Source organism: Suncus etruscus, chromosome 19, assembly GCF_024139225.1.
Source record: "Suncus etruscus isolate mSunEtr1 chromosome 19, mSunEtr1.pri.cur, whole genome shotgun sequence".
Classification (NCBI taxonomy): domain Eukaryota; kingdom Metazoa; phylum Chordata; class Mammalia; order Eulipotyphla; family Soricidae; genus Suncus; species Suncus etruscus.
The window spans coordinates 668,339-686,339 of record NC_064866.1 but is presented as its reverse complement, the minus strand read 5'-3'; the positions used below and the strand labels follow the sequence as shown (position 1 = coordinate 686,339).

Sequence of the window (18,001 nt, the reverse complement as noted above, 5' to 3'; positions counted from 1 at the left end):
CACGCACCTAATTGGTTGGTTCTCAATACTTCCTGGTCCCTCTATCATTGGGTCAGCTCTGGAGGCATCAGACACCCTTCCCATCCTTGAGGGCCCCAATACTGCCAGCATAGTCCAGATCTCTCTGGTACCACAGTGCCTAAAAATATTGACATCCTTAGACCCTAGGGTCACTAGCGGGACAGCTGAATATTCTGAGCACTACTTGGAAGCCCCCGATAATAATAAATAAGGGGCCGGGCGGTGGCGCTAAAGGTAAGGTGCCTGCTTTGCCTGCGCTAGCCTTGGACGAACCGCGGTTCGATACCCCGGTGTCCCATATGGTCCCCCAAGCCAGGAGCAACTTCTGAGCACATAGCCAGGAGTAACCCCTGAGCATTACCGGGTGTGGCCCAAAAATCAAAAAAATAATAATAATAAATAAAATATTTTACTTCTCACATTTTATTTTGGGGGGTCATACCTGGCGACATTGGGATGCCAGGATTTGAACCACTGTCCTAAATCTGCGACATGCAAGGCAAATGCCCTACTGCTGTGCTATCTCTCTGGCCCTCATTACTCACTTTTTTTTGGGGGGGGTCACACCCGGCAGTGCTCAGGGGAAACTCCTGGCTCCATGCCCAGAAATTGCTCCTGGCAGGCACGGGGGACCATATGGGAAGCCGGAATCGAACTGGTGACCTTCTGCATGAAAGGCAAACGCCTTACCTCCATGCTATCTCTCCAGCCCCTCATTACTCACATTTTAAGTTAAATTCAGGTCTTTATTATAACTGATCTAGAAGATGGGTTCTAAAGAGGCAGTAGAGGGGCAGAGCAATACAACTCAGAGGGTAGGGTGTTTGCCCTGCCCTCCACAAAAACCTGGGTTTGATCGCCAGCATCCCAGAAGGCCCCTGAGCCTGAAGGAGTAATTTCTGAGCATAGAGCCAGAAATACATAACCCCTGAGCATCACCAGGTTTGGAACAAAAATAAACAAAACAAACAACAACAACAACAAAGGAGCAATAGGACCCTTCATATTATTTATTGGGGGCAGGAGGAAAGGCAATGACATGTATGAGTGACTAGGGACCAGCTCACGTGTAAGGCACATGATCCTCTGCTGGAACCATATTTCCCACCCAGAAACATTAGGTTTTGTATTTAAGAATGTATATATGGGGCCTGGAGAGATAGCACAGCGGTGTTTGCCTTGCAAGCAGCCAATTCAGGACCAAAGGTGGTTGGTTCGAATCCCGGTGTCCCATATGGTCCCCCGTGCCTGCCAGGAGCTATTTCTGAGCAGACAGCCAGGAGTAACCCCAGAGCATCGCTGGGTGTGGCCCCCAAAAAACAAACAAACAAACAAACAAAAAATAATGTATATATGTGGGGGGCAGAGAGATAGCATGGAGGTAAGGCAATTGCCTTGCATACAGATGGTCGGTGTTTCACATCCCATGTGGTCCCCCAAGCCTGCTAGGAGCAACTTCTGAGCAGAGAGCCAGGAGTAACCCCTGAGCACTGCTGGGTGTGACCCCCCCCAAAAAAAAAGAATGTATATATGGGGGCCGAAGAGATAGCACAGCAGTAGGGCATTTGCCTTGCACGCGGCAGATCCAGGACGGACCTGGTTCAATCCCTGGCACCCCATATGGTCCCTAGCGCCAGGAGCAATTTCTGAGCACAGAGCCAGGAGTAACCCCTGAGTGTCACCAGGTGTGACCCCAAAAACAAAAATAAATAAATAAAATAATCTTCATCACTTCAAGTTGATAAGTTATACATTTTTGTTAGATAATGCCTTTATAGAGAAATATTGCTCAAACACAAAAAAAAAATTTTTTTTTTTTGGGTCATACCCAGCAGCACTCAGGGTCACTCCTGGCTCTATGCTCAGAAATCGCTCCTGGCAGATTCAGGGATGCATAGATTTGAACCACCGACCTTCTGCATGAAAGGCAAATGCCTTACCTCCATGCTATCTCTCCGGCCCCACAATTATTTTTTCAAAAACAACCTAATAGGGACTGGAGCAGTGATGCAAGCAGTACGGCGTTTGCCTTACACGTGCTAACCTAGGATGGACCGTGGTTCGATCCCCTGGTGTCCCCAAGCCAGGACGATTTCTGAGTGCAGAGCCAGGAGTAACCCCTGAGCATCACCGGGCGTGGGCCAAAAACAAAACAAAACAAAAACAAAAAAAGCACTTTTCTTTTTGTTTTTGGGCTACACCCGGCGGCACTCATGGGTTACTCCTGGTTCTATGCTCAGAAATCACTCCTGGAAGGCTCGGGGGGACCATATGGGATGCCAGGATTCGAACTACTGTCCTTCTGCATGTGAGGCAAACGCCCTATTTCCATGCTATCTCTGGCCCACAACAACAACAAAAAAAAACTTAATAACTAATATAATTGACTTCCTTTATATTCCTATGTATGTTATCTTATGCATTTAAAAATAAAGGGGGATGGGCCCGGAGAGATAGCACAGCTGCATTTGCCTTGCAAGTGGCCGATCCAGGACCAAAGGTGGTTGGTTCGAATCCCGGTGTCCCATATGGTCCCCCGTGCCTGCCAGGAGCTATTTCTGAGCAGACAGCCAGGAGTAACCCCTGAGCACTGCCGGGTGTGACCCAAAAACTAAAAAAAATAAAAAATAAAAAAAAATAAAGGGGGAAAATTAATTGAAAGACTAGAAAAATAATATAGGGGTTAATGTACTTGATTGCATGTGGCCAACCCCTATTTGATCTCCAGTATTGCTTATGGGTTCCCAGCATACAACCAGGAGTGATCCCTGAGTGCACAGCCAGAGCTAAGCCCTGAGAACCGGCTGATGTGAACCAAAAACAAAAGCCCTCACCCAATAGATCCATAGGCTTCATAAAACAGACAAATGTTAAGAATCCATAATTTCAGGGATCGGGTAGATGATAAATAGATTTGGCACTTGCTGTGCATGAGAGAGGCCTGAATTCAATCCCCACATTGCCGGGAAATAAGAGCACCAGTGCTGGGTGTCCCGTGCACAGTTAGGTATGGTCCAAAACCAAAAATTAAACAATGAGCCTCCAGCTTTTGTTGTTTACTGAACTTGAAAAATTAGGAGCAGGGACACAGAGAGTTTGTACAGTGAGTAGGGAGCTTGACTTGCAGTCAACCAGGATTCAGTCCCTGATGCCACATTTCTACCCTGAGCCAACAAGGAATGAGTCCTGAACCGAGCCAGGAGTAAAGTCTGAGAACTACCAGGGGTGGCTCCAAAATGAAAGCAAACAACAACAACAAAAAAGTGAGCAGGACAAAATTTTTTAAAATTCAAAGAAAAATTAATAGATCTTTTAAAAATATACTTTCTCTACATCTGATGATAGTCACATTATGATTTTTTCATTCAAGTTAGAGATTAGTGTTCTTCATTTTTTGTTTGTTTGTTTTTTGGGTCACACCTGGTGACACTCAGGGGTTACTCCTTGCTATATGCTCAGAAAGCGCTCCTGACTCGGGTGACCATATGGGACACTGGGGGATCAAACTGCGGTCCGTCCTAGGCTAGCACGTGCAAGGCAAACACCCTACCTCCTGTGCCACCGCTCTGTCCAGTTCTTTTTTTTTTTTAAATCAGTTTTTGAGAGACAGCTGAAGGTGCTGGGGGCTACTTCTGATCTGGCACTCAGGTGTACAAGGCAAGTGCCAGGTTCAACCAGGCAAAGAAATTCTTTTATTGTCTTTTTATTTTCTTTTGCGGTTACGGGAGGACCACACCTGGCAGTGCTTGGGTTATTCCTGGTTTTGAACACAAAAATTACTTCTGATGATGTTTGGGAGACTATATGGGGTACCATGAATTGAACCTGGGTCAGCCTCATGCAAGGCAAGTGCCCTACCTGCTGTGTTCCTTTCAATGCCAAGAATTTCTTAACTAAATGTGTATGGAAATCAGGGGCTAGAAAGATAGTATGGTGGTGTGACACATTCCTAATGTGTGTTAACACATTCCGACTGTGCTTCAGGCTAATACTGAATGATTCCATTGCTAAGCAGTCCGAAAGGTCCCTAAGCACAGCTGGGGTTATCCTCCGAATCCTCGGAGCCCAGGAAGCACACAGCATCCTAAGATTCGAAACAGTAACTTCCAGTCCAGTTGGCCAAGAATTGCTGGAGGGGCCTGGGCTTGTCTAACCTTGCTTGGAAGGATCCCAATTATAAAAATTATTATTGTAGGGGCTATAGAGGTAGCACAGTGGTAGGGCATTTGCCTTGCACACAGCTGATCCAGGATGGATGGTGGTTCAAATCCTGGCATCCCATCTGGTCCCCTGAGACTGCCAGGAGCAATTTCTGAGCACAGAGCCAGGTGGAACCCCTGAACGTCATTGAGTGTGACCCAAAACCAACCAAACAAACTTATTTTGTAATCAAATATTAACATCTAGCCCCAAATTCCTCCCCTCCCTTATCACTTGGCCGTACAGAAATATAGAAGTCTCCCTTCACTGCTGCCTCCTGTTTGGTACAAGATACTGAGGTATCTGCCAAGAGGATAACATATCGGTAGAGCTGCATTATTAAGCAGCGGGAAGGCCATAAAGATCTCTGGCCACACTTGGTCTCAGAGATCCCAAGAGACTGTTTCCCAGAGAAGCTGCCCTCTGAAACCACTAGAGTGACCAGACAGCACCACAGAGAGCGGGGCCTGGCAGCCATCCCCTAAACCCTGCACTTTCTCCAAAGTCTCTGCCAGTACTGGTCTCTGTCCAGACTAATTCTGCCAGACTCTTCTAACAATCTCTACTCTCCCCTCCGAGCTAACTTGTTTTTCTAGCACACTCCCTTGCTGTGCCATCGCTCCAGTTCCTGCTGCTTGTAACTTTAAGTGCAAGACAATAAAAGAATCATTAGATTAGGGAATCTTTTTATAGTCTTGACCCTGAAACCAGAGAGTTTCTTTAGTCCTCTTTTCATTGAATCCAGGAAATCCTTTTGCTATCTGGAGTAATAATATTAATAATAATAATAACAACAACAACAACATCTGGAATAACAGGGAATATCAAAGTTTCTAAATATCTCAGCATATTGATTCTGCTGCAATCCTTTATTTGGAGATTGCATGCTGTGAATTCTGAAATTTAGGCTACTAGACCAGACCATCTCTCACTGGGGATCAGCCCAGTTTATGGATGGATCTTGCTTCTAAATGGACCATAAAATGCCCTAAAGAGGTTCACAATCAAAATGATGAATAAAAAAGAACTGTGCAAGATGTGTAACCCACTTTGATCACAATAAAAATCATTAATAATAAGAGAAAAAGAAAGATGGTCCTGGTCTGGCCCAGAAGTCATGGTGCCAAAGTCAAACGACGCAGGAAGAAAATCTGGGCGGGAAAGCGTCAGGGGCCGGGTCAAAGGTCACCACGACCCTAGCACATCGCAATGAGCGAGCAGTGGAGAATGGCGCATGCGCACTGGCGAGAGTTGGCGTCGCCACTACTGACCTGACCGGGTTGCCGGGCGCGCGCGTTCCCAGCAGGCCGTGCGGGCGGGCGGTTGGCGGGAAAGCGGCGGAGTCAAAGGTTCACGGGAGCCTCGCGCACGTGCGGGCAGCGGCCGTTGAGGCTGGCGCGTGCGCACTGGCGCGCTGAAGCGTTGGCGCGTGCGCACTGGGCTGGAGGGAGCACGTGCCGGCCTGCTGCGCGCGCGCGCGCGCGCACGCTCTCCCCTCCCCTCAGTCTCCTCAGGGCTTCGGCGACGGCGCCGCCTGAGGTGCGTGTGTGGCTTCGTCCTGCGAGGGCGGGAGAGAGACAGAGACAGAGAAAGGTAAGACACAGAGATCAAGAGACAAAGGAGAGAGACAGAGATCAAGAGGCAGAGGTAGAGACAGAAAGGAGAGACACAGAGACAAAGACACAGAGAAAGGAGAGAGACGGAGACAAACAGGCAAGAGAGACAGAGGAGATCAAGAGACAAAAGAGAGAGAGACAGAGATCAAGAGACAAAAGAGAGAGACAGAGATCAAGAGACAAAGGAGAGAGACAGAGATCAAGAGACAAAGGAGAGAGACAGAGATCAAGAGACAAAGGAGAGAGACAGAGATCAAGAGACAAAGGAGAGAGACAGAGATCAAGAGGCAGAGGTAGAGACAGAAAGGAGAGACACAGAGACAAAGACACAGAGAAAGGAGAGAGACGGAGACAAACAGGCAAGAGAGACAGAGATCAAGAGACAAGAGAGAGAGACAGAGATCAAGAGACAAAAGAGAGAGACAGAGATCAAGAGACAAAGGAGAGAGACAGAGATCAAGAGGCAGAGGTAGAGACAGAAAGGAGAGACACAGAGACAAAGACACAGAGAAAGGAGAGAGACGGAGACAAACAGGCAAGAGAGACAGAGGAGATCAAGAGACAAGAGAGAGAGACAGAGATCAAGAGACAAAAGAGAGAGACAGAGATCAAGAGACAAAGGAGAGAGACAGAGATCAAGAGGCAGAGGTAGAGACAGAAAGGAGAGACACAGAGACAAAGACACAGAGAAAGGAGAGAGACGGAGACAAACAGGCAAGAGAGACAGAGGAGATCAAGAGACAAGAGAGAGAGACAGAGATCAAGAGACAAAAGAGAGAGACAGAGATCAAGAGACAAAGGAGAGAGACAGAGATCAAGAGACAAAGGAGAGAGACAGAGACCAAGAGGCAGAGACACAGAGACGGAAACAAAGAGAGGAGAGAGAAAAAGAGAGAGGAGAGACAGAGGGTGAGAGAGATTAGAGAGACAGGAGTGAGAGAAGAGAGACACAGAGGCAGAGGAGAGAGAGAGACGGAGTTGGGCTAGACCTCACAGTTCTGAGGGGCCTGGTGAGAGAGAGAGAGAGACAGAGACACAGAGAGAGGAGAGAAAGAGAAATAGACATAGAGACAGAGAAAGAGAAGCAGAGGAGAGACAAAGACCAAGAGAGGAGAGAGACAGACAGAGGCGAGAGAAAAGAAAGGAATCGTGCCTACGATCAGCCCAGAGACTCCCAAGGCTCGTCCTTGACTTCTGAGCCCCGTTCTGCCCAAACGGGCCTTTTTGTCAAGAGCATGCTCGATGCCACCTCCGGTTAATGGAAAGACAAATAAAAACTTCACTCTGGGCCTAGGACTTGCCTTGCACACAGTAGACCTGAGTTTGATCGGGCACGAACAGTCCTCCGAGCATCCTCAGGAGTGATCCTTGAGTTACACGTAAGCGTTGAGCACTGCTGAGAATGCTGAAAAAGCACTAAAGATTCTCACTCGAAAATGAGCATCTGTGTATTTTAAGATTCCACTCAGGAAAGAAATCTTCCCCTGCTTTTGTGTTTGCCACTTAGGTTTTGCCTGGGTTTCATTTCCACCCAGCTAGCCTTGCTCCACGGGCACTGCAGGGAACAGCCCTGAGCCTCAAGCCAGGAGTAGTCCCCCAGCAGGTGGCTCGACTGTAGTTGCTCCAATACTTGATTTCTGAAGGTAATCTTGTCTGTGTTCCAGGCTGAGATCCAAATATGGCGACAGCACAGTTGCAGAAGACTTCTTTGGTACGATTCCTTTACACCCTGATTTATTTAAATGGAGCTACTTTTACAGTCTCTCGAGGTTTCAACTATTTTTATTACTTTTGGAGTTAAGAGTAAGCTGTTTGAGGGTCTAATAACAGAAAAGTTCATGTTTTGAGAAATGAAGCTATTTGTAGGCAATTGTGGTCCATTCTGTTAGATAACTAATTTGAATTCAATGACATAGATTTGATCAATGCTTTTTCCTTGAAATAGCGATAGCAGTCCACTCCTACAAAGTCCATACACACTAAACAAAGACAAAATTGTTGGTGTTTTCATGGATTTTGCATTCGTTGTTAAGCTTAGTCAGCACAAAACCAAAAGGTAATGATACCTGTCCAAATTTATTATATGTATACTTTAACCTCAAAAGAATTTATAAAATACCACTCTTACTTGTTTGTTCTTGGGCCACACCCAGCAATGCTCAAGCTAAAATTCATAGCCCTGGGGCCGGGCGGTGGCGCTGGAGGTAAGGTGCCTGCCTTGCCTTCGCTAGCCTAGGACGGACCGCGGTTCGATCCCCCGGCGTCCCATAGGGTCCCCCAAGAAGCCAGGAGCAACTTCTGAGCGCATAGCCAGGAGTAACCCCTGAGCGTCACAGGGTGTGGCCCAAAAACCAAAATAAAATAAAATAAAATAAAATTCATAGCCCTGAACTCAGAGATCACTTCTGGTAGAGCTGGAGGGACCAGATAGGGTACCTGGATTGAAGCCACCACTTCATCCTTCATCCCTTTAACACCATTTTTTTTTTTTTTTTTTTTTGGTCACATCCAGCGGTGCTCAGGGATTACTCCTGTCTCTGCGCTCAAAAGTCGCTCCTGGCAGTCTCCAGGGCGGGGTGGAGGGATATGGGTGCCGGGATTCGAACCAGGGTCTATCTTGCATTGGCCAGATGCAAGGCCAACGCCTTACCACTGTGCCTTGGCTCTGGCACCGCCATTTTTTTTAAATTGAACCCATTGTGATTTACAAAGTCCTTCATAGTTGGGTTTCAGAAATATAATGAATCAGGGCCAATCCCACCAATGTCAACCTCCCTCTACCAATTTTTTTTTTCATTCCCAGAGTGTATCCCAGACCACCATCCTTTACCTCCCAGCCTGCCAGTATAACAGGCCCATTTACAGTTTATCAGTGGTCCTCAAACTATGGGCTGCGGGCCACATCTTATATTTGTTACCATTTTGTTCATGATTTTTGTTTTTACTATCATCTGGCATCCAACGGTCTGAGGGACAGTGAACTGGCCCCTGTTTAAAAAGTTTGAGGACCGCTGTACTTTAGATTGTTAAGAGTTTGTGTCTCTGGATTCCACTGTTGTTGACATTGGCTTGTATATTTAGTTCTGTCTTTTTATCTCACCCATAGACCTGAGACCACTTGGTCCTGGGGCCCCCATCCCTTCATATTTGCCCTTAACACTGTTTTATTGATGGAACTAATCTGTTTTTATCATAATTCACATTACTTAAATTATTAAAATAGGCAAATATGAAATTTAAGTAATGTAAATTATGATTAATAATTATTTAATTAAATTATTTAAGATTATGTTTTAGTAATAAAAAATTATTTAATTTTGAGGCCGGAGAAATAGCATGGAGGTAAGACATTTATTTGCCTTGCATGTAGAAGGTCGTTCGTTCGAATCTCAGCATCCCATAGGGTCCCCCAAGCCTGCCAGGAGCGATTTCTGAGCATAGAGCCAAGAGCAACCCCTGGGCGCTGCTGGGTGTGACCCAAAAAACAAAAAAAAAAAAAAAATTTGATTTTGTAAATGTTAAATTTTTGAAAAATTTAAATGATAAAGAGGCTGTTGTGTTAAATAATTAACGATGGTGCTGGATGGTGAAGGATGGATGGAGGGATTTTTCTCTGCCACCCCAGGCCACGTAGCTCTGCAATCCCCATGCAGTTGGCGGGTCCCAGGTTTAGGTGAACGGCGGAATCAGACTCATCCAGAGACAGGCATCAGGAAGCAGCAACTTTATTCATTCCCTACCCACCACATGTGTGGCCTATATCATAACCTTTTAAGCATTTGCTATTCTTAGCTAGCCCTGCATCTTAACTCCTTTCAGCCATCTTCCATTTGACCTCCATGCTGGCCAAAGACCAAAGAGCAAAAGGGCCTAAGCCCCTGGGTCAAAGGCCTTATATAACCTTTCAAGACCACTCCCCGGAATGGGAGGGTCTCAGGTAGGTACACTTAAATCTAGGGTGGAGTTACAGAGGCTATAATTAGATAATAAAATGGTGAAAAATCTAGTCTCATAAAATATTGAAAAGAAATTTATGGGGCCGGGCGGTGGCGCTGGAGATAAGGTGCCTGCCTTGCCTGCGCTAGCCTAGGACGGACCGCGGTTTGATCCCCCGATGTCCCATATGGTCCCCCAAGAAGCCAGGAGCAACTTCTGAGTGCATAGCCAGGAGTAACCCCTGAGCGTCACAGGGTGTGGCCCAAAAACCTAAAAAAAAAAAAAAAAAAAAAAAAATGAAATTTAAGAATAAAGAAAATGTTAGAAGTAGCTTCTTTTGACAGTTTCCATATGCAATATAATTTTTTGCTATTTTGTTGATACTGTGAAGAGGTTATACTTATGTTTTATTTTTATGCCTATTTTTGTTTTAGTTTTTGTTTTTCAGGCCACACCCATTTGATGCTCAGGGGTTACTCCTGGCTAAGCGCTCAGAAATTGCCCCTGGTTTGGGGGGACCATATGGGACACTGGGGGATCCAACCGCGGTCCTTCCTTGGCTAGCGCTTGCAAGGCAGACACCTTACTTCTAGCACCACCTCTACGGCCCCTTTTTTGCCTTTTTTTAAATGAAACCCTTTTTTTTTTTTTTTTTTTTTTGTTATTCGGGCCACACCCGTTTGATGCTCAGGGGTTACTCCTGGCTAAGCACTCAGAAATCGCCCCTGGCTTGGGGGGACCATATGGGACGCCGGGGGATCGAACCGCGGTCCTTCCTTGGCTAGCGCTTGCAAGGCAGACACCTTACCTCTAGCGCCACCTCACCGGCCCCTAAATGAAACCCTTAACACTATTCTTTTTTTGTTTTGTTTTTGTTTTGGGGCCACACCCAGCAGGGCTCAGGTTCCTCCTGGCCCTACACTCCGAAGTTGCTCCTGGCAGGTTCCCTAACATAGGATTAGGGTTAGGGTTCCCATCCATAGGATGCCGGGATTCGAACCACCAACCTTCTGCATGCAAGGCAAATGCCCTACCTCCGTGCTATCTCTCTGGCACCAACCTTAACATCATTTTTCATTTTTTGGTTTTTTGGGCCACACCCATTTGACACTTGGGTTACTCCTGGCTAAGCGCTCAGAAATCGCCCCTGGCTTGGGGGGACTATATGAGACGCCGAGACGCAGGGGGATCGAACTGAGGTCCTTCCTTGGCTAGCACTTGCAAGGCAGACACCTTACCTCTAGCGCCACCTCGCCGGCCCCTTAACACCATTCTTTTTTTTTGGGGGGGCCACACCGTTTGACGCTCAGGGATTACTCCTGGCTATGCGCTCAGAAATTGCCCCTGGCTTGGGGAGACCTGGGGATCGAACCACGTCCTTCCTTGGCTAGCACTTGCAAGGCAGACACCTTACCTCTAGCGCCACCTTCTCGGCCCCCTTAACACCATTCTTAAGCATTTTTTCCACAGTACCTTTATACTGTTACCTTGGAATCCCTCTCATATTCTGGAAATTACTTTTTTCTGGGAATTCTAACCACTGTGATTAGAAGTTCTTTGGGATAGTATAATACTTATGCAAAATTAAATTTACTTTAAGTTCAGGAAAAATTAATTTTTATTTTTAATATTTTTTGGTTTCTGAGCCACACCCGATGATGATCAGGTGTTACTCCTGGCTATGCGCTCAAAAGTCGCTCCTGGCTTGGGGGACCATATTGGACGCCAGGGGATCGAACCAAGCTCTGTCCTAGGTCAGCCGCATGCAAGGCAAACACCCTATCACTCGGCCACCGCTTCCTCCCCTAATTTTTTTTAAATTTGAACACTATGGGGGCCAGAGAGATAGCATGGAGGCAGGGCGTTTGCCTTGCATGCACAAGGTCAGTGGTTCAAATCCCGGCATCCCATATCTCTGGAGCCTTCCAGGAACGATTTCTGAGAACAAAGCCAGAAGTAACCCCTGAGTGCTGCCGGGTGTGACCCAAAAAACCGAAAAAACATTTTTTTTGAACACTTATGATTTACAAAATGCCTTTTCCACCACAAGTGACCTTTCCTCTATCATTGTCCCATTTCCTACCCTACCCCTGTCTACCCCCTTAGCAGGTACAAATTTCTTTCATAATGCTTGTTACAACAAAATAGCAATGGAGTTATCGTAAAAATTATATAAAAACTCAGTTTATAATAATTTTGATGTCCATAATGGTGTTATTAAAATCTTAATCTGAGGATTTACTGAACTGGGTTGATGCTAGTGTTATTTTCATTCATTCTTGTTGGTGGACTTATATACAACTTGTTAATCAAATTTGTTGTGCTCCTACTGAGCTGTCAGTATTGTGAAATTTTGAGAAGATGTCATGAGACTGTGTAAGTGATTGTGTGCTTCAAGAACTACGAAGCTGAAGGGTGTCAGGTATGGGGAACATTTGGAAGTGTGGAGAATCTGTCCGTCTCCTTTCTGAGAAGGCCGCAGAGGAGAAAACTTTATTTTTAACAGAAATAAAATATTTTAATTTACTTTATTTTCAGAGTTCATTGGTGTTTCCCAGTAAGATATCAACTGAGCAGCAGTCTCTGATATTAGTGAAGAGACTCTTAGCAGTTTCCGTATCCTGCATCACATATTTAAGAGGAATATTTCCAGAACATGCTTATGGAACAAGATACCTAGATGGTAATTAATAGATTGCTTTGAGTTTTTCTTTAGACATGTGTAGTATATGAAAAAGTTTCCATAAGATGATTCTTGGAATTGTTGTATATAAAAGTGTTTCCTTAGGATTGTTCTGTGACTATTGCCCCACCTAGCCCTTTCAGGTAGGGCGCTGTGAAGTTGGCAGTAAATAGCTTGATGGACAGGGGAGAGGGGTCCTTCTGTGAAAGCTGCTGGCTGCAGGAGGATTCTCTGGCTATCCTTGCCCAATCTTTTACACCCTATCCTTCTTGTCTGTGTGGATTATTACTTGCTGCGGATAAATATTACCAAGGTCTTCCCCCGAAAGGGGACAAGGGGATGGGAAGTAATTTCTCATTCTGGGGACTGTTCTTGGATTCACAAATACCCAGCAAAGTTAACAGCGAAGATACATTACAGACATGATACTTTTATTTGAGCTTACTTAAAAATTTTAACTCGGATGTTTATATCCATCATTTGGATATACCGCATTTGAGGAAGAGGGTTACACCTGGTGGTATTTTATTCAAGCTCCTCCGAGCTCAGGAGTCATTTATGGCAGTGCTTGGACCAAAAGCAGTGCAAGCAGTCAACTTGGGGTCAGCCATGTGTGAGACAAATGCCTCAACCTTCGTATTATCTGATCCTTGGGTTCATCTTACTCTACTAAATGTTTTTTATTTCTTGGGGTGTATTTTCGAGGGGGTTGTTTTGTGAATGTTTAGGGTTTTTTTTTTCATTTTTTATTATAACAAAATTCACATTTACCTAGGTAAGTTGCTTTCTTGTATGGTTCTTAGAGCTCTTCTGGTTTTGTGTTTAGGAATGTCTTCTGATGGTAGATGAAGGATCAGAGATAACTGGTGCAGGGGTTCAAACCAGAGCCAGTGGGATGAAAAAACACTTTATCTAAGTAGACTAAATATTTTGGGCAGTGAGTAAGAAGGAGCCAAAAATACCCAGTGGTGATTAGGATTTGTTCTTGATTCTGTGCCCAGGGATCACTCCTGACAGTGATAGGAGACCATGTGGTGCTGGAGATTGAACAGGGTTGACAACATACAAGGCAGTGCTTTAAGAAATCTATACTAGGGGCCGGAAAGATAGCATGGAGGTAAGGCATTTGCCTTTCATGCAAAAGGTCATTGGTTCCAATCCCGGTGTCCCATATGGTCCCCTGAGCCTGCCAGGAGTGATTTCTGAGCTTGGAGCCAAGAGTAACCCCTGAGCATTGCCAGGTGTGACCCAAAAACCAAAAACCAAAAACCAAAAAAAAAAAAAAAAAAAAGAAATCTATACTAGGATCCGAAGAGATAGCACAGCGGCGTTTGCCTTGCAAGCAGCCGATCCAGCACCAAAGGTGGTTGGTTCGAATCCCGGTGTCCCATAGGGTCCCCCGTGCCTGCCAGGAGCTATTTCTGAGCAGACAGCCAGGAGTAACCCCTGACTACCGCCGGGTGTGGCCCAAAAACCAAAAAAAAAAAAGAAAGAAAAAGAAAAAGAAAACTATGTTGTCCAACTCTTCAATAGGTTGTTGGGGGTTTTTTGGGGGGAGGAAGGTCTGAGTAATCTGCTCAGGGCTCACTCCTAGCAGGTTCAGGAGATCATATGGGGTGCCAGTGAACCTGTTTTGGCTATGTGTATGTCGAATTGTTTTCAAACAATTCAAAGCATCAAATTGTAGGGGCTGGAGAGATGGCAGGGCAGTTGGGCTTTGCCTTGCATGAGGTCAACCTGGGAGGGACCCGTTTTGATTCCCAGCATTCCATATGGTTCTCCAGCCTGCCAGGGGAAAATTTCTGAGTGCAGAGACAGGAGTGACCCCTGAGCACTGCTGGGTGCGGCCCAAAAACCAATCAATCAATAAAAGTTTTAAAAAAAAGTACTTTTTTAATTTTTTTTTTGGTTTTTGGGTCACACCTGGTGGTGTTCAGGGGTCACTCCTGGCTGTCTGCTCAGAAACAGCTCCTGGCAGGCACGGGGGACCATATGGGACACCGGGATTCAAACCAACCACCTTTGGTCCTGGATCGGCTGCTTGCAAGGCAAATGCCGCTGTGCTATCTCTCCGGGCCCTAGAACTTTTTTTTTTTTTTTTTTTTTTTTTTTTTGGTTTTTGGGTCACACCCGGCGGTGCTCAGGGGTCACTCCTGGCTGTCTGCTCAGAAATAGCTCCTGGCAGGCACGGGGGACCCTATGGGACACCGGGATTCAAACCAACCACCTTTGGTCCTGGATTGGCTGCTTGCAAGGCAAACACCGCTGTGCTATCTCTCCGGGCCCTCTAGTACTCTTTTTATTGATTTATTTATTTAATTTGGTAGGAAGAGTCCTCCTAAGTGCTGGGGCCTCCAGGTTATACTTGATGATGCTTTTTTTTCCCTGAATGAACAGTCACATTTATTGGACTCAGACCAGGAGTCTTGGGTCTTGAGGACCTCTGTGAATTTGCTGATTTTGTTTTTCACGTTCTTTTCTGCCTGTTTCCATAGCCTCATGAGTTACTTTTTCTAATGGTGTGCATTTGGTCTTCTCTTTCCTCTTCTCCTCCAAGGTGACTGTCACTGCCTGGTACTTCCAGCCAATCTCCTGGGCCAGGTGCCCCTGATAGGTAAACTTTCAGGTGGGCTTCAGGAGCACACCTTGAGTGCAGCAGGGACCACCTGCGCTTTTTCTTGTCATAGGGAGGTGGGATCCCATCGAACACTTTGAGGCAGTGCAAGGCGGCTTATTCGCGCTTGGTCTTGTGCAGGAGCATGCCTCACACAGTCTGCCAAAAGATGTGACTGCAGACTGGGAAGTGGTAGGGACCCCGGGAAAAGTAGGTGTTCATTCGCTTCGAAGGAAAGCCAGGTACTTCAGTTTGTTCCTGTAGGAATTGCCAGAAATGTTGATGCCCTCACAGAGCACAGCCACCACCTTTCAGCCCAGCAGCACTTGCTTGGCCACAATAGCCGCCAGGCGGCCCAGGAGATGCCCCAGCCATTGAGCACCAGCACCTGCCCCTCTGCCGTCTTCGGACCAGGGTTGGTGATGCTAAATTCTTGGGATTAAATAAAGGCAGCCATATGTAAGACTTGTGTCTTAACCCCTGTCCGTCCCCAAAAGTCTGTCACTATTCAGTTTATAGGCCAATTAGACATATAGTGCCTTTACTTCTGTGATATTTATAATGGATACAAAGTTCTGTATAATAACAATCGAATGAAAATGTATCATCATAATTCATATTCTTATACAACTGGAGAAGATGATCATAAATTTTTGCTTGTTCAATAGATCTGAATAATATTTTTTGTGTTTAGATCTTTGTGTCAAAATTCTGAGAGAACATAAAAAATGTCCAGGTGCTACTCAATTAGTGAAGTGGTAAGTAAAATGATACCTAATAAAATGTTTTATTAAATTGTATCTTAATTTATTTTATTAAATTTGTACCTTTGAAACCTTTCAGTATTTGGGAGGGTCACAACCGTTGACGCTCAGGGGTTACTCCTGGCTACATGCTAAGAAATTGCCCCTGGCTTGGGGGACCATATTGGGTTGCTAGGGGATCAAACCTCAGTCTGTCCTAGGTTAGCATGTGCAAGGCAAACACCCTACCACCTGCGCCACTGCTCTGGCCCCACCTTTCAGTTTAACCCAATTTTACTGAGTCTACCAAGACTGCAAAAAGTAACTATGGGGCTAGAGTGGTGGCACAGCAGTAGGCTGTTTGCCTTGCATGTGGCTGGCCTAGGACAGACTGCGGTTCGATACCCCAGCATCCCATTTGGTTCCCCAAGCCAGGAGTGATTTCTGAGTTCAATTTCTGAGCATCACTGGGTGTGACCCAAAAGCAAGCAAGCAAGCAAACACACAAAAAAAAGAATTGAAATTAGGGACCGGAGCAGTGGCACAAATGGTAGGGCATCTACCTTGCCCACACTAATTTAGTATGGACCATGGTTTGATCTCCCAGCATCCCATATGATCCCCCAAGCCAGGAGCGATTTCTGAGCGCATAGCCAGGAGTAGCCCCTGAGCATCACTGGGTGTGGCCCAACCCCCCCAAAATAAATAAAGCAAAACTCTGTTTTTTTTCATGCTCCATATGAGCAGGCTACATTTTTCTATTGCTTCCTATAAATAGCTATCAAAAACTTCTAGTTTATTATTTCATATTTCTACCATTATTGTATTGTTTTTATTCTTTTATTTCATTTTTTAAGGTTTTTTTTTTCTTTTTGGTTTTGGGGTCACACCCGGCAGCACTTGGGTCACTCCTGGCTCTACGCTCAGAAATCACTCCTGACAGGCTCGGGGGACCATGTGGGATGCTGGATTCAAACCACTGTCCTGCATGCAAGGCAAATGCCCTAACCTCCATGCTATAATTAATTAACGAGAATGGAACTTTAGTAACACTTTTGCATTAGTAATGAGATAGTGCACTAACAAAGCTTTATTAAAAGTACTATTTCTGGAGCTGCATTAGTCTAAAAAATTAATCTTGGGTTTGTTTTTTTAGGATGCGAGGATGTTATGATGCTTTACAGAAAAAATATGTAAGTCATTATACCTTTTTCTGCAGTTTATGTTCTAGAAATGGAACAATTTTAGAATAGTAAAATACTTTAGATTAGATTGGCATAAACCAACTTAAAAGCCTAAACATTTGATTTTTTAAAAATTTTAAAAATGTTTTTCTTTATTTAAACATCTTGACTACATATATTATTGTGATTAGGTTTCAGTCATGTAAAGAACACCCCTTCACCAGAGCAACATTCCCACCACCAATGTCCCAAATCTCCCTCCATCCCACCCCACCCCCACCTGTACTCTAGACAGGCTTTCCAGTTCCCTCATTCATTCACATGATTATGGTAGTTCTCTGTGTAGTTATTTCTATAGCTGCACTCACCATTCTTTGTGGTGAGTTTCAAAAATCTTAAAAATTTTAAATAATAATAATATGGTAGTGTTATATTTATGTATCGATGTACTAAGTTGCCGTGTCTGGGGTGGGAGTGATAGTACAATAAGTAAGGCATTTGCCTGGCATGTAGCCAACCTGAATTACATGTCCAGTACCACATGTATGACAACTCATTTATTCATTCATCTGTCACTGGACATTTGGTTGTTTCCTTATCATGGATATTGTACTTAGCACACATGAATATAGGTGTATGTATATCTTTGAACATTTGAATATTTTAAATGTTAATATTTAACTCAAATTTAAAGGTGACAGAATTTATATTTAATAAAGTTTGCCAACTGAGAAGTGTTGATAAGTAAAATAAAGGGGTTGGAGAGATAGTACAGCAAGTAGGGTGCTTGCCTTGCATGTGGCCAACCAGGGTCCAATCCCTAGTACCCTATACGGTCCTCCAAGCTCCATGAGGATCAGTCATAGAGTGAAGAGCCAGGCGTAAGCCCTGAATGCCCCAAAACAATAACAGAAGCATGTGAAGTAAAGAGAAGTGCTGCTTTAACACTCAACCACAAGTAATTTTTGCATTATTGTTTGTTAGAAATAAGTATTGAAAGAGGA

At 45.0% G+C, this 18,001-nt stretch overlaps 1 protein-coding gene and 1 pseudogene across 3 annotated transcripts in view; one reads left to right on the top strand and one right to left on the bottom strand.

The window, feature by feature from the left end:
* The first annotated feature begins 7,515 nt into the window (after positions 1-7,515).
* Positions 7,516-18,001, top strand: part of HORMAD1 (HORMA domain containing 1) — a 38,270-nt gene continuing 27,784 nt past the window's right edge. For 2 of the 3 annotated variants that reach the window (XM_049765938.1, XM_049765937.1), the window contains exons 1-4: positions 7,516-7,548; positions 12,312-12,456; positions 15,765-15,828; positions 16,970-17,006. In XM_049765938.1, coding sequence (XP_049621895.1) covers positions 7,516-7,548; positions 12,312-12,456; positions 15,765-15,828; positions 16,970-17,006 — 279 coding nt within the window. Of the gene's footprint in view, positions 7,549-12,311; positions 12,457-15,764; positions 15,829-16,969; positions 17,007-17,842; positions 17,878-18,001 lie in introns of those variants that run through there. The other variant, XR_007491659.1, reaches the window with a different exon arrangement.
* On the bottom strand, positions 14,034-15,688 carry LOC125997450 (60S ribosomal protein L13a-like; annotated as a pseudogene).